The sequence below is a fragment of the Augochlora pura genome, chromosome 8, assembly GCF_028453695.1.
Source record: "Augochlora pura isolate Apur16 chromosome 8, APUR_v2.2.1, whole genome shotgun sequence".
Classification (NCBI taxonomy): domain Eukaryota; kingdom Metazoa; phylum Arthropoda; class Insecta; order Hymenoptera; family Halictidae; genus Augochlora; species Augochlora pura.
This window is the reverse complement of record NC_135779.1, coordinates 2,425,611-2,441,710: the sequence shown is the minus strand read 5'-3', so window position 1 is coordinate 2,441,710 and position 16,100 is coordinate 2,425,611. Positions and strand designations below refer to the sequence as shown.

Sequence of the window (16,100 nt, the reverse complement as noted above, 5' to 3'; positions counted from 1 at the left end):
CTGCAGATATATATATGTTCCTCGATATCTACAATTTAATAGAATCCGAATATTTTTGAAATATCTTACTTGGATCCAAAGGTATGCTACATAGTGCAACGGTTCGTAAGCGCACGTTTTTGCGCGTGGTGGAGTGCAAAGGGTTAAAGCTTGATACAGAAAACTGTCCGAACGGATCCTTGAAAAACGAAAGCGGTTTTATTCGCCGCTGTCTGATTTGTTGGGAACAATGCCCATTGAACAGCAACGCAGCATTGTTATCCGTTTAGAGGAGCCAGCATGCCTTTCGCGGATAAACGTCCGCGCGGTATGGGCAATTGATATTTGGCTGACCCGGGGCAATTAGTCGCCAATCATCGTGCATTGATAGGTATGTTTAGGTTCGAGACCGCGCGCTGATCGGGAGCCCTGTCATAAAACCCGAATTCTCGAATTTATACGAGCCATGGCTACCATAGAATGTCGAGCAACGCTAATATAATTCGACTCCGAATCGATACCGAAAGGACGAATAGATGGTTGTGTAGCGCGTTCGTTATCAGGCTCAATAATAATTTTTGGGTCAGCTGCACAATACGGTACCGAGTTCTGATGTAATGCAATCTGTATAATCAATAATGTCCCTAATTCATCGGAACATTAACGATCCTTCGAACATTATTCAATTAATAATGCATGCTGCTTGACTATGTGTATCATTATACCAGTGTTAATAAAATAACAAGAGTAAATATTTAATCGACGAGCTTCGGGAAGAGACTTTTCAAGATACGGTCGAACACAAACGACAATTAGGCAACATTAATTCAGGATTATTTCTGTCCTATCGTCGATACATTAATTAATTGAATTCATCCGACCGGTCAGCCGATACGTTCACGTTGGTTAATGCAAATGTTACCTTGTCCCTAGCAAATTTCCCATCAATGCATGGAAATTCATGGTCCAACAGAGGCCATCAAAATTTCGCTATTAATTCGATTATGAGTTTTGCGCGACCTGTTAATTGTCAATTACCGCGTAAACTTCGTATCGAATTATTGGTCGTCGACAATTCACGATTACGGAAAACGTCCGCGTGCACGCCGGACGATCGTAAAACTGTCGTACGCAAACACACGGGTTTTATTGTCGAATGTTGCAACGACGATATCATTCGTGTCTCGAATTTGCATTTTGAAATGCGGCACAATAGCGCGGAGCCCGGCGTAGAATCAGATTACACTTTCCGCAACGAACAATGTGTCGAACGTCCGGCGATCATCGCGAGCATTTTACATCGTTGTTATTTTAAAGCGACTCAAATTATACGATTGTCGAGATTGCTCAAATTCTCGCGTTAATGTTTACTCGAACGACTGTGTTTTATTGTTACAATTTCTTTAAAAGAGGATTCGAGATAGTTTCAGAATTTTTCTCCTCTTTAAATTGGCAACGATGCTTCACGAACACGTGGTTAAAAGAAAATTTAAAAATTCTAAAAATACCAGAGTTAAAAATATCAGTATGGGCGAATTTCTTTTTTTAACTAAAAAGTATATTTATCTGCATACAGCGTACCTTTGATATACCATGCTTTTCCGAACTAACGCATTTTTAAGGAATATTTCATTTTAAAGGAATTAAAGGGTAAAACTATGCTTTCATACAGATTCGCGTGACTTTTTCGCTTTGAAACATCGCGCAGTTTAAAAACATATTTAAAAATGATTTTACGACAACTTCCATATCCATTCTCAGATAAAATCGAAAATTATATAATTCTTTGAACACTCGAAAGATACATAATAAAATATCGAATAGCCTAAATTATCGTCTTATTTAATTCTGTTATTAAAATCGGAAAAATGGACTTTTCAACCTTCTGAATCGGAACCTTTCCTTAATTATTAGGAATGACACCTTGATCGTTCAAAATAATACTTAAATTACCAGAGGGCGCGTTAAGGATCGGTAGGAAATGCTACACCAGAGAAAATTGTACGTAATGCAGTCCACTGAATAAAGAAATAATAAGAGTAGAATACGATTAATCAACGAGACGGGTCAGCGACGGGTCAGCGACGGAGCCGCCGGACGTTACCCGTTCCGCAATTATTCTTGCTCGGCGGAGCCCTAAAAGCGGAATGTTTCACGTTTAAAGCTAATTGAATAACCAGAGGAGTACCCGTACCGTTATGGGATAGAGAGAGACCTGTCGTTCCGCGGTGTCCGCCGGGATCCCCGTAGCTTCCGGTTCCGCGTGTCTCTCGTCCTCGGTCATCTCGCCGGTGGTGCCGTCGCGGCCACAAATCCGCAACAGAACTCGCAGGATGATCTTCAACTCGTGTCCCGCTCGATTGCCGCTTCAACTTCCCACCGCGATCTTTTGTTCCATCGCGACTGGTTCCTCGATCTATCGATTATCGAATTCCTACGGCGACGAACCAAACACAGCTGGACCTTCGCCCGAAATGCGAGGGGGTTAAACTCCTCCGAAGCGATCACGAACGTCACCGAACAGAATCGACTGATCGACCACCCCTTTAATTCATTTCAACGAATAAATCAACGAATAATTCAATCAATGTTTATTCGACGCTATTTTTACCGAAGGGGTCGAAGGATATTTTTCCAATAATTTTTAATAAAATTATTCCCTGCTTTCTGCGATTCGCAATAAAGTCGTGAAACAATTTTCACGCGGAGTTATTCTTAGTCGAAATTGACCGATTTTTTATGAGAAATTTGTTCGTGCTGTATAGTCTTTATGGAGCGGGCAACTTTGGATATTATTAAACGGTCTTGTTTTGCAGCAGTTTTGAAAAAGAAACTAACAAGTGCGCCGTTCTTTAGTACCATGGAATTGTTCATTCGAGCGGGTGGAAGGACACAATGCCGGATCGCGTGTCGCGTACAGCGAAAAACGTGGAAATTCGAAAGAATGTTTGCCGAATGGGCGCAGAGAGGAACGAAAGCTCGTCCTAACTGCGACGTACCGTTTCAGCAACTATATGCAGCTGTATGCTGCGAAATCACTTCGAACGATCGAAACGAAATGAAATCGTGTTTCGTCCGAATTCTGATTCTCTGCCATTTTCAATCATTAGTTATTCGCATTATGTGCAAGGAAGACTGTCCTTAATCCTCGAGGAGCCAACAAAATGTATAGAAATTTCGCTTTCACGTATGCAATCGAATTATGTTCGATGCTTCATGAGATGTCGACATTCGTGCCGAAAGGATTCGAAGTTGCGAACGTTCCTGATTCCAACCAGGTGAGCCGCGACGAGTCATTTTTCACTCGGACGACGAAGTCTCCGCGCGGTGTATTTCCATGCTATTTCCGGATATTTATGGGAAATACTGTTATACTGGGGGGGATACCGTGTGCACAGTATTTTCTGCAATGCCAGGATAAAAATGTGGCAAGCCTTTTAATGATCGACCGCAGAGGTTGACGCCGCATTTATCGAGAGCCCGCGACGACTCGTTTTCGCGGTAAGTCGAGATTATCGGATGAACGAGAGGATCTTATTACCCGGTGATCGGGTCACCTTCGTAATGAGTCCTCATCTTCTCCGATCTCCGATTTCTGTCGTTGGATAATAGAGCGGGGGCTCGCGGAAGCCGACGATTCCTCTTTCGACGCGCATCTTGTCGTGTATCCAATTGATTTCTATGTTTCCATTTCTTTCTGACCTTCCGTAACCATTCATTACAGTTATACAAATAGTTTTCCAAAGCCTTGGAAGATTATTTTTTATTTATCGCGCGGAAATTTGTATAATTTAAAATGGCAGGAAAAGACTGACGCAGACAATTGTTGCGTAGTATTTTTCAGCGTTTTTTCAAACAATTTTCTCGAATATCTATACCATTACCAACTCTTACTAATTCCTATTTCTTAATTCTTTGCACTCGAATAATAAATAAATAAAAAATAAAACCTCAATTCGCAGAACAATAGTCCTGGAAATGGGAAATTTACACAATGGAAATTTAAACGTCACATCGCCGTAATGATGAATAATTCGTGTCATGTATCTTATTATCTGAATATTCGCGTTCAGTTATTATTATCCACGTCGATGTTATTGTTCCAATAAACGTCGCGTAATTTCCGAACTATCAAGTGCGCAAGTGAGTTTGCGTTGATGCATTGCTAACTTCGTGAGCTAATACAGGATTGCATGAATTTTTATATAATCACATCAGCGTACGTTAATGCACGGCTTGTTTAAAGTTGCGAGGGTCCGTCGCGTTCGCCATAATCCGGTCGAGGGTTAACAATGCCGCGTTAACGACGCCCGACTGACCACGCTAATTGTTACTTTATCCAGACGGCCTGGGGAACAAAACCGCGCCTGCCCGACGATCCACAGAGGCTGAGGAAATATTTTTCTTCGCCGGTGATTTTTCGTCGGGATTTTTCCACGTCGCCCCGCGCCCAAAGGCGATCCAAATTGTTGGAGAGCTTTAACGCTGCGAGGTGAATTCCTGTCGTTGATGAATCTTGGCCGGAAATTAATAATTCCACCGACGTTATTATTAGACTGCGGATATCTTGATGCGATAGAAAAAGTTTCTCTTGCGACAAGTTTAATGAAATGTCTAAAACGTATCGATATCTCTTACGCAAAGATTGCTTCGATGCGCGGTAACTTCGCGTGGAAAGCTCGCAGCCGCGTTTCTCTTTCTTTTTAATAGAAGAGGAAGAATCGAATTTCATTCGTGTGGAACGGGCGCACCCTTTTAAAATTGTACAGAGTCAGTGCATTTCGTCGAACTCGGCGATTCTCAAGATGACAAACATGGGCTTACATTTAAAGGCTTACAATAGCGACGGTGCAAGAAATTTCAAATTCAAAAATATCGTTTTAAAGTAGAAGTTTGAAACTTTGATTCAAGTAAAAAGTCATCGTACTGCGATGATTTTTCACGGAGTTATCGTCGGTCAAAGTTGGCCAGATCATATCGAATGTATTTCCGTGCTATAGTCTTTTCGAGCGGCGTATTTCTCGACGTATTTCCTTTCGCAGAAACACGCGTTAATTTTCCCAGGGACGCGATTTTTCGCGGAAATCCGGCAATTTCTATTCGAAAGAGGTCTCCGTGGACTGGCAGGCGATATCGCGGCTGGTCCCGGATCCGCGCGAGTGATTGCGACAGAAACGTAAGCGTGATTCCGATCCGATACACGGAAATCGCTTGCAGGCGCTGTTCGGATGTTAGGACTCCGCTCGGGGCAGCTAATATTTAATGAAATGCGCGCTCGGTTATACGATATGAGAATCTGGTGTACCGGCCACCCTGAACTTGCCCGCTTCATGCTTTATTCAGATCGGAATGGAAGTCTGTCACGCGCAATCGATCATCCGTACGTATCAGGGCCCGGGCATCGATGTCTATTTAGGAATTCATGGGAATTCTTCTGTTCCGCGTGGAATCCGCGCGCGTGTCAAAGGAAAGCCTTCCTCTGTCCCTTTCTCTCGCACGATAATGAATGCAGCGTGGCCGTTTCCGGGCTGCCAGGCAGGTTTGTTCAATTTCAAGAGGAGAATGGTTGACCCCCCCGACCCGGGATGCTGATGATTCCGACGACGACGGATGACGTACGGACTCTCGCGAATCGTCGAGCGTGTATTTTTAAACAAATCGTGGAACGTACACTTTTTAAGTACGCAGATCGCCATCGATACCACTGTTATGAATAATTATAATTTATAAATTACTTTTGAGTAACGCGGTTACGCTGGGAATGACCACGTGGTAAATTGTGAAGACGATAAACGAATTAAAGAATTAACGACCACACTGTGGATGTTTATGCAAGACAAATACGCAAAACACATATGACATTTGTGCACTTTATTATTAAAATCTGAAATATGCATGGTATTTCATTTATATTTGCAAGCATTTTCTCCAATTCCTCAGGTTTTTTAAACAGAAATATGCAAAACGTGCGCAAAAGTATATTTTTGGAATCACCTGATCGTGTGATTATTTTCTAGAAGAAAGTATGATTCGTTGATCAGAAACATCGGCAGACTATAACAATAAAAATCATCGGAAGTCGAAGCAGCGGAACAGCCGCAACGCCGGTCGTTTGAACAGACTTCTTCGCTGACGTATTTCGACTTTTCGTCGATCAAAAAATTCGCGGTCATCGTCGAAACGTCAGAGAAAACGTACGTGAAAGTTGTATGACGAAAGCTCTCGCGGTTTTCGGTTGAAAAACTCGGAAACATCCCCGACTGGTGAACTGGAACGAAGAGCTAAAAGATCAAATATACGCCGCATTTTTGGAGGTGTATTATTGATGATCGCGGATCGGCGAGCAACGCGGTGAGACGCAATCCATTATCGTGTATCCATTATTTGGCCTAACCGATCTCGATCCAGCTAAACCGTCCTTAATCATTCATGTTAAAACAACACATTTTTCTTTCTCTTATGTACCCCTTTGATTTCGTTCCCAGACTTCGATAATGAAAAGCTCGAATTTTGTTTGAATTTAGAAGAACCGATCGGCCATATTTTATAAATTATGTATAAAATCATTGCCACTACTCGGAACCGTTGTTACAGTGCAAGGGGTTAACAAAGGATCAAGGATATCGACGAGCTGTCGATTTTTGCCGACAGCGTCTCGCGGCGTTAGAGACATATTCCTGGCGCGCGATCGGCACCCTTTGTTCGGGGGCCGATGAAACCCGCGAGCCGAGCCAGTCGGGTCTGTCCACGTATCGTCTCGCGATCGACTGGGCTACTGACTGACCACCGAGCAACTCGAGACGCGTTTGTCACCGACCGTATGCAAATGTTTGAGTATCGATCGCACGCGGTTCGTTTAACGGCAGCGGCGCGGCGTTCTCGCACGCCATTTCCACGCGAATACTTCGCCAAGATTATTTGCCGATACTCGAGCCACGGGCACGCCGACGATCGACGGCGTTCACGACGACGACGACGAATGGGTAATCGTCTGCGATAGGGCACGCCAATTTCAGCAGCTTGAAACGCCAAGATTGGCCCCCGAAAATTTCCTCTCGTCCCCTTTCCTCTCGTGGAAGGAACGAAATATTCGGAGCAGATCGTGTCTCGGAATTTGTTGCCCCATAAATTCTGCCATCGTTCAATGGCATATAGGAAGTTCTATTGCACGTTGTATGTCACAGTGATTTTACCCGAGAATGCCTTTAATATTTAATATTTCATTTCAAAAATAATGCATCGTTATTTCCAAATTCCTTTTAATATCTTTCCATCGCTTTAAGCGTTAATTATGAAATAGTCGCTGTAATTGCACGAAATACGCGGTCTACTTTATTACAATCATCCAACTCGTTCGACAATAAATAGATTCGTCCTCGCATCGAGTGCAGGCAGCTTCGAAAGCGATCGCAGTTTGTTTTCTCTCGCGGAGGCCGTTCGTCTGTTTCAACGGGAATGGATCACTTGTTGCCCGGCGAGCGGAAAACCCGGGTCCCGCTTGTTGCGGAATTCAGACCACAAGGCCGCGGAAATTCGACTGATTGCCCGCGGCAAAAAAGAAACGCGAGTCTTGCGGATCGACAGATCGGGGTGGAACTAATTATTCGAGACACGGACCACTCCGCGATAGAGGATTCGCGTCGCGCGGAACTTTTGATTAAGAATCAGCGTCATGGGACCGCGTTGGTAGCCGCGTTAATTATCTCGGGATTATCAAACTACCTGGTCGCACACGTACGCGGGACTCCGGGCAGAAACGAGCGGCTATTTCTGGCGACAAATATTTATAAAGCTTCCGGATATCGGAACGCGCGAATTCGGCGCCGCGTGTTCGAAGCGAGCACCTCCAGAAAATCGTGGAATTTTCGACGGATCTGCGCCGCTGTAATTCCGTTAAAACGGGTCGCACGACAGTCAATCTCGACTCGTTTTAAAGCTCGACGCCTCTACTTTCGCTACGTGCATCGTTCGTTTTCTCGCGACAGATTTTTGCATTTCACGGCAGACGAAAGACCGGAGACTTGCTTCAGCTTGGAAATGTTACGGACTGAAACGTCTGTCCAGACGTTGGAAAATTTTTACCGTGACCGATCGTGACGTGGATTTCAAGATTGAAGCCTCCTTTTTGCAACGGTATCTTAAACTTTCACGCATTATTTTTTCCGGTTCGATTATCGAGCTTTTAATGCGAGATACACGGCGCGGTAATACGTGAGCTTTGTACGGCCGAACTTGTTTCGCGTTTTTGGTCCGTGGAACGATTAAAAGAAATCGTGCACCAAGTTTGAAAGTATCGTTGTAAAAGGGAAGGTTTGAGATTAAAATCTATGGTAAATACGTTCATGGGAAAAAATTTTTCCAAAGCGCGAGAAGCGTTCCAATCCGCGGTATTCTCGAGCAATTCTTGTTCTTACAAAATCGCCGTAGATGAGGTATCGATCTTTTCCTGTCGTTGCATTATGTATCGCGTGTCGACGACGGATTTTCCCGTGTCCGAGGCGAGACAACACCGCAAACTGCGTGCCCGCGGAAATCGACGGTCGCGGTTTCACCGATTTAATTGTCCCTGCAACCTGTTCGGCCCGCTCCTCCCTTCGCTTCGATATCGTCGCGCGGCGCGCGCGATAATCCGTCGACGGGGCGCAAATTGGAAACAATCGACGGGCGGGCGCGAGTCGCCGCCGCTGCCGGACGAATTCCTGTACAAAAGCAAAACATCGCCGGAACAAATCGATCGGCGCGCGGTTTAATGGCGGCGGGAATATTAACTCACTTCGACCGAATTAACGAGCGCGTCGCGACGCTCGTCGCTGGCGCACGGTTTGTCAAGTATTTCAATCGAAATCGTATACGCCGCATTTTCTCTCGAAATTCATGCGCGCGTTTAAATACCGCACGGTGTGTACCGTTTATTTGTTTATTCGCTCGACAGAGGAAGAATCCTTTTCGTAATTTTTCGACGGAAATGCATTTTTTAAATGTTCGTTCCGGGCTCGTCGTCGGATGAAAGGTTGGAAAACGCGTGGCTTTTTTGTCTTTCTCTGTCACGTGGAGTAACATTAAAATTAAACAGAATAAACTGGTCTCCAATGAATAAATATATAAACGTCTGTCATTTAGAAGAAAGCGTGAGGCGTTTGAAAAATATTATATCGTTTTTCAACTGCTATTAAATGCCATGATAAAAATATTGTACCTAATCCCTCGCCATACAATTTGCTATATAGTTGTAATAATTTGAACTTCTACGATTGTAATAATATCTAAGAATAAAAAAGACGATTCGTATTTATTGTACATTTAGTTGAATACTTGGATATTGACGACAAGATAACAATTATATTTCGACACGAAAGAACGGAACAACATTCGTACTGATCAGATTCTTCCTGGATATCTCCGTCACGTGTTCGACTCGTCAAAGTATGATAAGGGGTTAATCACGATGGGGTGGTAGCCACTGTACGAATATAAATATATATGTTGAACCGGTTCTGAAAGAAAATCGTAAAGCGGCCTGCTCGCGCTGATCTTGGTTGTAGATCGTTGCGTAAACCCGATCGACAAGACACGCGCACTATTTATACGCCATTACCGCGCTGGCCTTTTCGCCGAGGACGCGAATAGCATCGATTGTAATCCAATACAAAGGCAATCTTAATTAGCCGATTGTCAGTTAAACACATTGGCTGGCGAACGCTGAGCAGTCCGTTAATTATCCGGCATGGACGTCCCATTCGAGACACAGTGCGCCGGTGATTCGACCGCGATTATGGGAGCGACAGGATTTTTCCAGGACTGATTACGCGGCCGCGCAACGTTCCGCGACGTTGCGCGGACCGTTTAGTTGATAATCGTCAGAGACAAAATTTGAAACTTTTTACCCACGCGATTTTCGATATGGAAACGTGCGAATGCTGTTTCGAGACGTACGATTCGATGAAAATAATGAAATGTTCGAACGAAAAAGGACTTTTTTTTAGAAAATGTCGTGCAGGTTGATTTGTTATTGTCTAACATGCGTAATTAGTAGGTTTTGTACGTTTATTTTTATAAAGAACTGAAATAATTTGGAATTATGAGAAATAAAAAGAATTATTTAGATAATTGTTCGAGTGGATACAATAATATAATAAATATTACAACAGCAAAATCTAAGAATAGCTTCGAATCCTTGCGGATTTCTGTTCTATTGTCTGAAAGCGATAAACAACGCTTTCCATAAAATTAGTCCTTCTAATAATAAGCTTCGTGGGTTTAGCAATAAAAAAGCGTGGAAATCAATAACGTGTCGTTACCGTCTTCGCCTGACAGAAACGATACGCTCGTTTACGAAGACGTCCCGTTTCGTTGCCCGTCAATCAGCGAGCTTTCCAAGCCGCGCGATTTTGCCGCTATTCGCGGTGGTGTTCGGCGCGTCGCGCTGCTCGTCGAATTCGATCGAGGTGTCGACAATTATCGTCGGACGGTTGTCGCAGGCCACGCGCCGGCCAGCTAAAACCTGGACACACCCGCGCGCGGAATCCCTCCGCCGCTTTAAACTCGTACGGCGGCGAAATTTTCCGCGGCTCAACGGCCGCGGTAGCCGTTGTATTTTCACGGGATTATATCGACTGGATCGAACGGTTTTCTCCCGGCCCCGGATCCAAATAATCCTCGCGCGCCTGAATAATGCAACCGCGGGCTTAATCCGCGAGCAATATCTCGCACCCTGATTTCGACGCGCCTCGCACCGCCGGCCGATTTGTATCACGCCTCGGCGAGGCTATGAAATGATAATTCCGTGCCCGATACGCGTGTCGCTCCCCCCGTTGCGTCTCCGCTCCCTGATAAATCTAGAGGCCGCCGCAACTGCCGCGTCTCGCAAATAGACACGCCGCGGCGCGCTCGGACCAAGCCGCGCGATTTTTATGAAATAAACCAATTCATTGGACAGTCGGGTCGATGTTAATTTTGCAGCTGGAATTAGCAGCCTCCAAACGCGGCCAACGCGTATTGTTTTGGAAGAATTACAAGATATCAGCGAGTTGAACATCGTACGGTTTATAATTAGACTATGGATCTTTCAAATAAAAATTGTCTGCGTCAGTTTTGAAATATAAACACCAGTTTCTTTCTTTCATCGTTTTAATTAGTTAATGCATCTTTTTTCGTTCATTGTTATTAATTGTACCTACTCATGTTTGCCATAAATGTATATGTTATAACATATGTTGTGTATAATTATATATGACTTTGTATGTATTATAATATATGTTATAATATAAATATATATAGAGAGATATAACATATAGTTATAATATTTATTATAATCTATACAGCTATAACATCTAGTTATAATATATGTTATAATATGCCCAGCCATAATATTTGTTCGAATGAAGGGGCTCATCGAAAAGTTCCTCGTGAAATAATTTTCAAAATTTCGTTAGCTGCGAAGGGAAGAATGACGTCAAACTGACGCGTGTACCGAGTCACTTAATTTACGATTATTAAAATTTGAAGATGCATTTACGGGGAATTTATTCAATGAGTCAGCTCCACTTGACACGGATTTTAATAAAAAAAAGCAGTACTTAAACGAATTATGTCTACATTTTTATATTAAAAATAATGAAAAGAATAGAAACAGAAATACAGCTTTTTGAGGATCTTTTTACTAAAGCATCAATAAAAATGTGAAAGTCACTTTGAGACTATAATACCACCATAAAAGCTTACTAAACATATTTATATATTAACACAACTTCCACAGAAAATAGACACCTTCTATCGATTCTAATTTAACGCTATTTTCACCGATAGATTCAAACGATATTTTCTAATAATTTCTGATAAAATTATCCCCTACGTTCCACGCTCTCTATTTATTTTCAGCGTTTTCTTTTTCAGAACAACTCGTGTAAAACCAATTTTAGCCGCAACTCATTTCGATTTTAATTCCAACGAATGAATCTCTGCCGAAAAATAGTCAGCTCTTGCGACCGTTTTTCCAGAGGCGAAGCGACTCGAATATGGAGCATGCGACACGGTCGTGCAAGGAAATGAGGCTTGGCGGGCGAGAGGCGGTCGCGCGCTCCCTCCGTCACAGTCGCGCGAGATGATAGTTATTAACTCGCCAGAGACATCATAATTCGGGGAAATTAGGTGGTTTCGGGATCTGGCAGGGAACGCGCGCACAGCCGCGGCTGCGACTGCCGGCGTGCCGGATACCGATGCGGCAACTTTCGGGAGTTGTCTCCGAGGAAGGAGCAACTGTTACTTGGCAATCTTCCCGCGGTTAATTAATGCGACGATAATTAACTGGGGATTAATCGCGCGTCGGGTGTCCCGGAAGCAACATCGCCGGCGCACGATGAATTTGCCATTCGGCTGGTTATTATCCGCGTTCGATGCTTGTACGATGATTACTGGCGAATAACCTGAGCAATATCGAGCCGGTCGCAGATTCGCGGACGTTTCGGAAAGCGGTCGTTCCGCCGACCGGTTTTCGGCGCCCGGGTTTCCGCGACAGGAGCTGATCGACGGGCTCATCAATTTTTCATGAGAGCCTCGGTAACAACGAGACGCTTCCTTCCCGTGACGAAGACCGCCGCCGGGAGGTTATCGATACCCGGCATCGTTTTGCATACGCGATCCTCGGATTTACACGGGTCATACCCTCCGCCTGCACGCGAAGACGTGACCGCCTCCACGGCGGATGATTCCGGCCCGCGCGCCGAGAAAAACTCGGTTACACGGTTCGCGAATATTTTCCACGGAAACCCAGCGCCGGTTTTCCGAGACGTCGGTAGAATGCGAAACGCGTTTACCGGAATATTGCGCGGGGTACCGCTTCTATCGCGTGCGGCCGAGATTGCTCTCTAATGCCGAAATGGAACGTTTTCGCGGGGACAAATAAATAAATTCCGCTTCGCGAAATTTTATAATATCGTTCCGCAATGTTGTTTGACAATTCGTGGAACGCGTTCGCGAGGAGATTACGCTCTTCTTTGTAAGATTATAGAAGATTGTTCTCTAATTTCCATGCCGAACGGCGCAACGCGTTCGCGAGACAAATGGACAAGATCCTGCTGTCAAAATTTGGTGCGATCGTTCTGTAATGTTTTCGACGAATTGCGAAATACGCTTGCAAGGGAAACGGGTTCTTCTTTGTGAAATTGTATACGATTGTTCCTCGCTCTCTTCGTTGATGAAAGAAAAATATTATTTACAAGACAGCCAAGTTCTTCGTGAATTTATATAAGATTATACTTTACTTTCTCCGTCGATAAAATAAATATTATTCCCAAGACAAACAAGTTCTTCTCCGTAAAGTTCTATAAAATTGTTCTTTACTTTCTTACTCGATAAAATAAATAACTCATCTCAACATTTTGTAAGACCGTTCTGCAACGTTTCCAACAGATTATTAATTATATTTCCAAGACGAAGCGAGTGCTTTTGTTGTAAAATTCGCGCTATTGTACCGTAATTTCTTTGACAATTCCCACGGTGTGTTCGGAAGATAAATGATATCTTCTCGAAAATGCAAATTGTAAAACGCGAACTAAACGGTCTCTCTGCAAATGGACTGCGAATGTTGATGCGTTCGTACCATATCGGCCTCGTAACAACGGCTGCAGAAATATTTCGCAATTTTTGCAATTTGCATCGAGTGCACGGAACCGTTTGATTGAATTGCAAACGATAAAGCTCGTTGTAAAATTGTTGGAAAAACTGGAGGAATCATCGCGTTGCTGTATTAACGAATACGGACCGGCGCACGGGTCCAGGTAAATACCTTCGGCGTTTCCGCTAACTCGAAAATGCGTGGGTCGCACGATACGTGTCCGCCGAGGCGTCGCGTGAGTGATAACGCTGCGAAATGTTCCGCGTTGGTTCTGCATCGAAGACTGCGTCGGAGCGAGCAAAATTTGATGGCACAACAAACATGGTGAACCGTAGCGTAAACGATCGACCAAAGCTGCTATGCTTAACCGGGTCCTCTGACAACGTTCCAGAGATATTAACTCCTTGCATTATGATTTCGTTCGTAGATAGATTGATTCCCATTTCTTCGTTCTTAACCTCTTAGGTTAAGAATTTAGGTTATGAATAAAATGTCGCCGTAAAATCCAGCCGTGCCTAAGAGGTTATTCATGCTTGTTTCTTGTATACCTTTATTTATTTTTATTTATAGATATTGATGACAGCTGTGCAAAATTCTGTTTCGATTAAGAAGAAACGAATAACATTTTTATATTCAGTGGAACATAATTGCATGAGTCCTTGTTAGTACAGAGATTTAATCCTCGTATGTGGTAGCTGGGTCAACATTGATCCACGATATTTAAATCGTCCACTTAATTATATAATCTTCGATATTTAAATTACTGTTACATTAGGAACAACGAAGAAGCTAATTAATAGATCAGCAAGAAATATTTTCAGAAATACGTTTCGAAAAATTGAAATATAAACTTCAACATTTTTATAAATATGTTTTAAATAATTATTATAAATATCGTATGGTCGATCGTTGAATAAACAAACGAGTCTCGCATAATGAAAATATGCGAAGGACAAGAAGCAGAACTTTGAGCCGCCTTCGTCCAAAGAAAATCGACTTCGAAAGTTGTTCAAACGCATGACGCGAGCAGTAGAAACGGGCTGCCATGAACAGACGAGACGGTTCCCTATTAATTAGCGTCATACTACCTTTGAATCGGTCTCAGAAACTCAGTGGATATAAAGATCTCTGTTCGAACTTCCAGGCAGGCGCGTCTCCTCTTATTACTTTCAATCTGCAGCTTCCTCAAAGGGTCTCGCTACTGCGATCAACGTTGATTATTCCAAACTTTACTTCAGCACAGAGGCCGATGGTTTCAGAGTGTACCTAAGGAGACGGGAGACACAATTTTCCTACGCGCTCCAGCCACTTCGATCGACTTCGAAACTTCAGACTTCGAAACTTCGATTTCGATGCTTTACTCGCATCGGTACAACAAGTAGCGTGAGTGTCGGGTGGCGCGCTTCGCGTTCGATTATCTCAAGAACGAAGGGTTATACGAAAGAATGGTAGTACACGTTTCCGACTCGATTTTCCACGCAGCTTCGACCCTGCACCATCAATCCTCCCGGTCCCCGTACGTTCACCGCGGATAGCGTCCAATCAGGACACCCTTTCTCCGGGGGATCTCTTTCTCAAGGGAAGACTGCGATCAATCGATTCCGGTCTCTCGACGTGCAGATCCATCGAGCTACTTACGATCTTCGGCAACAGCGTGATCCCGCGATCGCGACGACCCGTATCCAGGTCACGGAGAAAGTGCTTTAGCGGATCACTATCGCGGAGCGGCGCACAGTTTTCAAACTTCCCGGAGGTTCGTTGTTCGCGTGCCTGTCTCTCACCCTCCCCCCTCCCTCTCTTTCTATCTTCCTTTCTTTTTCTCTTTCTCTTAATTCGATACAAGGACTTTGACCTTGACTCGATTCCTTTCGCCGCGGATCATGGGACCCCGCCGATTGATCCTTTTCCCCGAATCGCTCGAGGTACGCGACCCGAACCGAGAAATTTTCCCGTTGAAAAGCACACAGTTCAGATTTCGGAAATGTGTAGGAACGCGCTCGGAACCGTTTTCGAACCAGTTTCACCGCGTTCGCGACTTGAAAGAAGCGCGGTTCGGCGACCAGGGTACGCGAACAAGTGGTGCGGCTCGACGATACGACCGACGTCCGTCGTCCAGCACGGCTCGCCGACTACTGAGCCGTCCGACGCAGGCGTCGCGAAGCCTCCTGCGAGCTTCTGTTGTGCTCGCAAACACTTTCGCGACCGGGTCTCGCCTGGAGAACTCACATTTCCGCTACCTCGCGGAACTCGTGCTCGCGCTTTTCCCCACCGACGCGGTCCGGCATTTGCATCAAAAAATTAACCTCTTCTGCCCCGTTTCGCGCTAGCTATCCAACATAATTCGCGTTGCGCGAACTGCCATATTTATCGGACGAATTTTATGTGGATTTTATCTTGGAGCCGTCGCCTCGTCGGTTATTCTGTTAATTTTGATCTTTAATTTATTTAATTTATTCGTACTTGTACGGATGAAGGTACATTTTTAGAACGACGGAGACGAAAAGATATT

At 44.2% G+C, this 16,100-nt stretch overlaps 2 protein-coding genes across 5 annotated transcripts in view; one reads left to right on the top strand and one right to left on the bottom strand.

The window, feature by feature from the left end:
- LOC144474270 (phosrestin-2) overlaps positions 1–15,723 on the bottom strand; it is a 63,685-nt gene extending 47,962 nt beyond the window's left edge. For 3 of the 4 annotated variants that reach the window (XM_078188965.1, XM_078188968.1, XM_078188969.1), the window contains exons 1-2: positions 15,230–15,723; positions 2,174–2,413 (exon numbers count right to left, since the gene is read on the bottom strand). In XM_078188965.1, coding sequence (XP_078045091.1) covers positions 2,174–2,263 — 90 coding nt within the window. In that variant the 5' untranslated portion in view covers positions 2,264–2,413; positions 15,230–15,723. The remainder of the gene's footprint in view (positions 1–2,173; positions 2,414–15,229) is intronic. The other variant, XM_078188966.1, reaches the window with a different exon arrangement.
- Positions 1–16,100, top strand: part of LOC144474271 (sex-regulated protein janus-A) — an 87,143-nt gene that overhangs the window by 50,020 nt on the left and 21,023 nt on the right. The window lies entirely within an intron of this gene.